This window comes from Pinus tabuliformis, chromosome X, assembly GCF_031772625.1.
Source record: "Pinus tabuliformis cultivar Carrire ecotype Pingquan chromosome X, CPIR1, whole genome shotgun sequence".
In the NCBI taxonomy this organism is placed as follows: Eukaryota; Viridiplantae; Streptophyta; class Pinopsida; order Pinales; family Pinaceae; genus Pinus; species Pinus tabuliformis.
The window spans coordinates 7462867-7468887 of NC_142308.1; the positions used below are offsets into that span (position 1 = coordinate 7462867).

At 33.4% G+C, this 6021-nt stretch overlaps 1 protein-coding gene across 1 annotated transcript; it reads left to right on the forward strand.

The window, feature by feature from the left end:
• The first annotated feature begins 466 nt into the window (after positions 1–466).
• LOC149138012 (CASP-like protein 2A1) lies at positions 467–1650 on the forward strand. Its single transcript, XM_089449415.1, has 3 exons — positions 467–726; positions 820–943; positions 1036–1650. Exons 1-3 carry the CDS (start codon positions 551–553, stop codon positions 1300–1302), a joined length of 567 nt encoding a protein of 188 aa, XP_089305541.1. The 5' UTR covers positions 467–550; the 3' UTR covers positions 1303–1650.
• Positions 1651–6021: the final 4371 nt, after the last annotated feature.

The window sequence follows — 6021 nt, forward strand, 5'->3', positions numbered from 1 at the left end:
GCAGACGTAAAATATCATTTTAAAGTAATGTATTCAGGAGAATGATGATTACAGAGGATAATAACTAAACGCCAGCACAGGCATGAAATATCTTTTAAAAATAATGTACTCGAAAGAAAGATGACTATCGAAGATAAGCATTTGAACAGAGCCAAGCAAAATTGGTCACCTAATCTCCGAAAAAGATTCCATGAACAGTAAAAAGCAGTCATTCTAAGCTTTAGATGTGCACCTTTGAAAAAGCAAGTCCACTCACTGGTCCTCTCTAAAGCACTTCATTATTTTCATTGTTGTGGGGCACCATTTGAAAGGCATTATAGCGACATCAGACCCTACTGGGTTAATCCTCCGAACATATATTCTGATAAAGCTATGTCGATGGTGAATGGTACAGCTGCATGACACTATCACAAAACTATCATATCAAAACCAAACCCAGAGTTTGAAATAGACTTGTGAGTTTAAATGGCTTTGTGAAAGCCGATTTCTTTACTTTCAAGTGTGATATTTTAATGTTCTAGAAATAACTGTGAGCTCTCCTTAACATCTAATGTCAAAAATGGGAACAGATTCAAACTCGGGGCATTTGTTGCAGGCCAAGAGATTCGAACTCTTGTTCCGTGTTACGCCTTTAGCACTATGCGTTGCAGCCATTGCTATAATGGTCAAAAACAAGCAGAGCAATGAATATGGAGACCTTCATTACAGTGATATCGGAGGCTTTAAGTAATTATATTTCTAGTTCTGGTTATTGGCTTTCTCAAATATTTATTGGACATCAGATCTAATCTAATGATAAGTTTACACAATCTATTCTAGGTATCTGGTTTATGCAAACGGGATCTGTGCTGTATATTCTATACTCTCGCTCCTCGGCTCTGTTTTTTCAGCTGAAATCGATTACAGTTGGACCAGAGCATGGATTATGTTCATTTTGGATCAGGTATTTGATGGATTTTTATTTTATTTTTTCACTTTTGTGCTTTCGGTTCCAACTTTATTAATCGGGATAAATGGCGTGATTGGTATTGCCAGGCATTAACATATATAATTCTAACGGCGGGGGTTTCTGGAATCGAGCTTGTGGACTTGGCATACCGGGGTAACGAACAAGTTTCATGGAGTAGAGTTTGCGTGTCATATGGGGAGTTCTGTAACAGTGCTAGAGCCTCTGTGCTCATAACCATGGCTGTGCTTGTTTGTTTCATGGTACTGTCCCTGCTTTCTGCACACAAACTGTTCAGCAAATACGAGGCTCCCATAGTAAATAACGGCCACCATACAGCCTTCTCACACACTTGATCAAATTTTACATATCATATGGGGAGTTCTGTAACAGTGCTAGAGCCTCTGTGCTCATAACCAAGGCTGTGCTTGTTTGTTTCATGGTACTGTCCCTGCTTTCTGCACACAAACTGTTCAGCAAATACGAGGCTCCCATAGTAAATAACGGCTACCATACAGCCTCTCACACACTTGATCAAATTTTACAACGGTATATGTATCTATATGTTGTGCGTTCAAAGAAATTTTCTTGCTGGTTGTTTTGTAGTTAGTAGGTTATGACGAAATATATGTATGCACTGAACTGTTTAAGAAAGATTTCCCTGTTGTTTTGATGAGAGAAAATACATGAAGATTTTTAACTTTTCCATGGTGTGATCTTATTGTACTTGATTTAATTCTAAAATCATCAATCCTTGCAGCAAACAGATGCCTCTCATTTTAGATTTTGATCTCTGAATCCTAGTATTATAAACCATATTTTGATTTTAAAATTTACGTATTTGCCTGAGTAAAATCAATAACAATGAGTTTTTCTATGAAAATAATAAGTTTGTTTGGAAGAATATAGACAATTCGATCATAAATAGAAAGAATGACAAATCTTCCTGATGAAAGGAACCAACATACAGGGTTGCACCAAGAAAAAGTATAGGGAGGCAAATAGGTAAGCAGTTACAGATTATAAGTTTGCCAAATCTTCTGAAAAGGGTAGTATAGATACTTCATCATTATGACTCTAGAGTCATCTTCTTTATAATAAGTTTCTTTGGAAGGTTGCATCTGAGAAGAGGAAGAGGAGGTATGAATCGGATAGTTGAGATCAGGACAGAAAATCAATCCCTTTGACCTTGGCAAATTAAGCAAAATAATCAATGGCGATAGAATCTCCTTCTACCCCCAATAAACATGCTGGTTGGATGGATATAAAGAATAAAATGGGAATAAAAGGCAGGCTAACACTATGCAAGATTCAGAAGGAGATGAATGCCTTTCTACAAATGTTGTAAAGCAGCCACAGGAACTTGTGACCTTTGGCTTTTAAAATGTAGAATTAGAAAACCAACACAATTCATTGGAGTTGCATCTCCTTCAACCCTAATCAGTTTAGTGATTGGATAAATATAAAGAAAAAAGAAAAAATGATATAAATTGTAGAATTAGAGATAACTAAATAGATGATTGGTCAACATTGAACAATGTATACGAGACCCTGAAACTGAACCTGTAGCTCAAAATTTGAAAATAATACTAAAAATATCAACTTTACGTTGCTGTGAAAATGTAAAATGTTTCTGTTGAGCATTATAAAATTCAAAATTGAGATTCTATGTGCCAAAATGTTTCTTTTGAGCACTATGATCTATTGACATTTTATTTACTAACCAGGAAAAAAAGACGGTTTGATTTTATTTCTTACAATGTGATTAAGATTTTATGTAATATAGAAAGCAATGGAAGGCCTCTTGTTTCATTCAGAGGAGGACAATTGTTGCAGAGACATAAATTTTAGTAACAAGGAGACCTTCATTCAGGGTAAGTAATCTACTGTCGCCAATTTTTGGTAATATACATAACCACCCAGAGGAAATGCTCATTAACTTTCAGGCCAAACTTGAAGTGGTCTCTGCAACTATGGTTTTACAACCTCTGATGCCTTCCAAATGTTGTGAACTACGAAATAACTGTTATTTTTGTCTAGACTTGAGGTGATAAGCATATTTCGCGAGATGAGTCTATACTATTCTCTTTTTATTAAATGTGATCTTTGGAAGTAATATCAAATAGGATTTTTCAGGTTGGAGATATTTTTCAGGCCCTTTGTCTCATAAACAAAAGAGTCTCATACATCAATTTAGAATCTGGCTTAACGTTACGTTAAAATTTGATGATAATAATAATAATAATAATATAATCTACTTAATCAAAAGATTGAACTTGACTACAAATATTAACAATTTCCACTCTTCTATAGTCAAGTGTGCAATAAACACTTCAATTCACTATGTGAAATCCTCCCTTTGCTTTCAAAATTGTCCCCACAAAGTATCTTAGGATCCTCTCCAGTAGGGACCGATATAATGAATACTAAACATGGGTAGCATTGGCTCAACTCACTGTGTCAAGCCCTCTTTTTTCTTTTCAATACTTTCACACAAGCGCTGTTAGGATCCTCTCGAGTGCGGACTAATATAAATACATATTATAAATTTGTTTTTTTAGTGTGAGCTAATAATGAATGAAATTTTAACATCTATGAGATTAGAAATAGTTTATGAAACCAAAAAAATTTAAATTTATGTAATTTTTAAAATTTGTTTCGAACTGATATTGACTGAGTAATTCATTAATGATAAAGACACTCCTTTTGTTTAAATTTCTTATTTTAACTCTCTCTTTTAACAACAATCAAAAGGAAGTCAAAATCTAATTTTGATATTCCATAAAGACCTTAAGCTCTTTTAATAAAAAAAGAGATATACACATCATTTTGATAGTTCAAGAAAAAAAAAAACCTTTCAAAGTGATTTCCCACAGAGATAGAGTCTATTGGCTTATGATTCTAGCACAGTCCATTTGTTTTTAGAGAACAAAGATGTTATTTAGAGTGATTTTAAAGAATGCATTTAACACTGTGATCAATCTTTAGTTATTTATTTGTTTTAGGATTTCAACTTTGAAAATGAATTTCATAAATTATTTATTAATAATATTGAGAAGATTATTTTGATGGTTTATAAGTTAATGAAAGTCGAGTATTGCCAAAATTCAAGTTTTTTCATTGGTATGTTTTCTTTCTATGTGTTGCTTTTGATTATGTTTTCTTTCTATATGTTGTTTTTTATTATGTTTGTGTTTGCACTTGGGATTAGCGCAAGTCACGAACGACTTTGGTTGAAAATGCAGCAAGAAAATTCCTAATTTAATTTTGCCCAAATTAATTAGGAGAAATTCGAATTTCAATTTCAGTAAAATACTTGTAGTTAACGGAAGTGACATGGTTTTGTCACTTAGTTAACTCAGTTAATTCAAGTTGGAAACACTTGAGTTATGTTTAGTTATGATTGATTGCTAATTTCTAGCAATCATGTTCATTTAATTTGAGTTATTATGAGTTAAAATAGTTCTAACTGATTAAGAACTAGTGGAGGGTCTAGTAGTGGGGTGTAACTTCATGTGATCATTCAATTAACTCATCAATCAGCCCATAATGATTGATGCATGCAGATAATTCGAGTTACCTAGTTGAGATTGGAGTTTAAGGGCAGTGTATTATCAGTTGTATGACCATCCAAGTTGTACAGGTGGTGCATGCAGTCAGGGAAAGGCCTAAAGGAATTGCGCAATTCCTAATGAGCAATTTCTCTAATTAATAGGGGGTTAATTCCTTATTGAACAACGCAAGGAAATAGGAGCTTGGGCAAACACGAAATTGGCTAAGTATTTGCTAGGGTCAGTCTGTGAAGCAGTGAGATAGAATATACTAGTGCAAAGGTTGCTCAGGCTTGAGCAAGCATTGTACTTCTCTACTTTCTGATTAATGCAATACAGATAGGAAGGGTTTTGAGTTGTTGCTTTCCCCTAGATAAAATTCTGAGTATGTGTATTGAATCTTGTCTCATGTTTATGTTGTGATTTCGCGATCGATTAATTGCTTTCCGCTAATGAGTAGAGTAGATTCAAGTCTTTTGTTTTAGTAAATTACCTAAGCAGATTGAATCTACAAGGAATTTCTACCAGTAAATACACCCACCTATAACTTTTTAGCCGAAGGATTACAATTTAAGATTTGGAAAGCCAACTATAGTAACTGGTAAAACATATATCCCCACTTATAACTTCTTAGTTAAAGGATTCCAATTTAAATGTTTTAAAATTGATTACATTAATTATAATACTTTGAGATTGGCAAAGGCCATGCTTGTCATGTTAGTGAAATAATAATAATATATATAAAGACTATTGTTTAGTATCTTCCTTATAGATTTGTAGTTAGTGTCAACTACAAATTCTAGTGTTGTGGCCTTGTAACATTGGAATGAGAACCCATCAAAGTAGGGACTTCTCTTTGGTCATATCCAATAGGGAGGCATACAACTTATCCAAATTTAAATATAGTTAAGATACAAATTAGTAAAACTCCATAATTGTTCTCACAAATATTTCCTTCCATTTCCTATAACCTATGAGAAACAATGTTTTAAAGAGTTTAATGGTTACCTTATGTCTCATAATTGCTCTTTTTTGAAATCAAAACACTATTTTAAAATGGTTGATGAACACTTTCAAGATATTGATTATAAAAGTATTTCCACCCTCTTCAATGTTAAGGATGAAGATTCCTTCTATCCACTCCATGGTGGCCACAACCTTCAAAAACTTTATAGGCTTGTACTAAATTTTCAACCAACATGCACATACTCAAATATGAATATCTTTTACCCTCCCAATTTCAATCATCTTAATGATGGTCCTAACTATAGTCTCCCATTATTAATTAGGGTGGAGTATAGAAACTCAGTAATAGACATAAATATATTTTATTGATGAATGAATGATTACAAATGTGGGAGAACCTTGGCTTAAATATTGCCTTGGGTGCCTCTTGGTGAATGGGCATGATCTTTGATCATGCCCTTTGCCTAATTAATTAATAATTCAAGTCCTTTGCCTAATTAATTAATAATTACAGACTTGATTAATTTTTACATAACATTGCCTTCCTCTTGAAAAGAT

Bases quoted from the DNA above. Each gene is read 5' to 3' on its own strand.
- LOC149138012 (XM_089449415.1), top strand. From the start codon at position 551: ATGTCAAAAATGGGAACAGATTCAAACTCGGGGCATTTGTTGCAGGCC. The intron at 727-819 runs GTAATTATATTT...AATCTATTCTAG, and splicing joins AGTGATATCGGAGGCTTTAA to GTATCTGGTTTATGCAAACG. The intron at 944-1,035 runs GTATTTGATGGA...TGGTATTGCCAG, and splicing joins TTATGTTCATTTTGGATCAG to GCATTAACATATATAATTCT.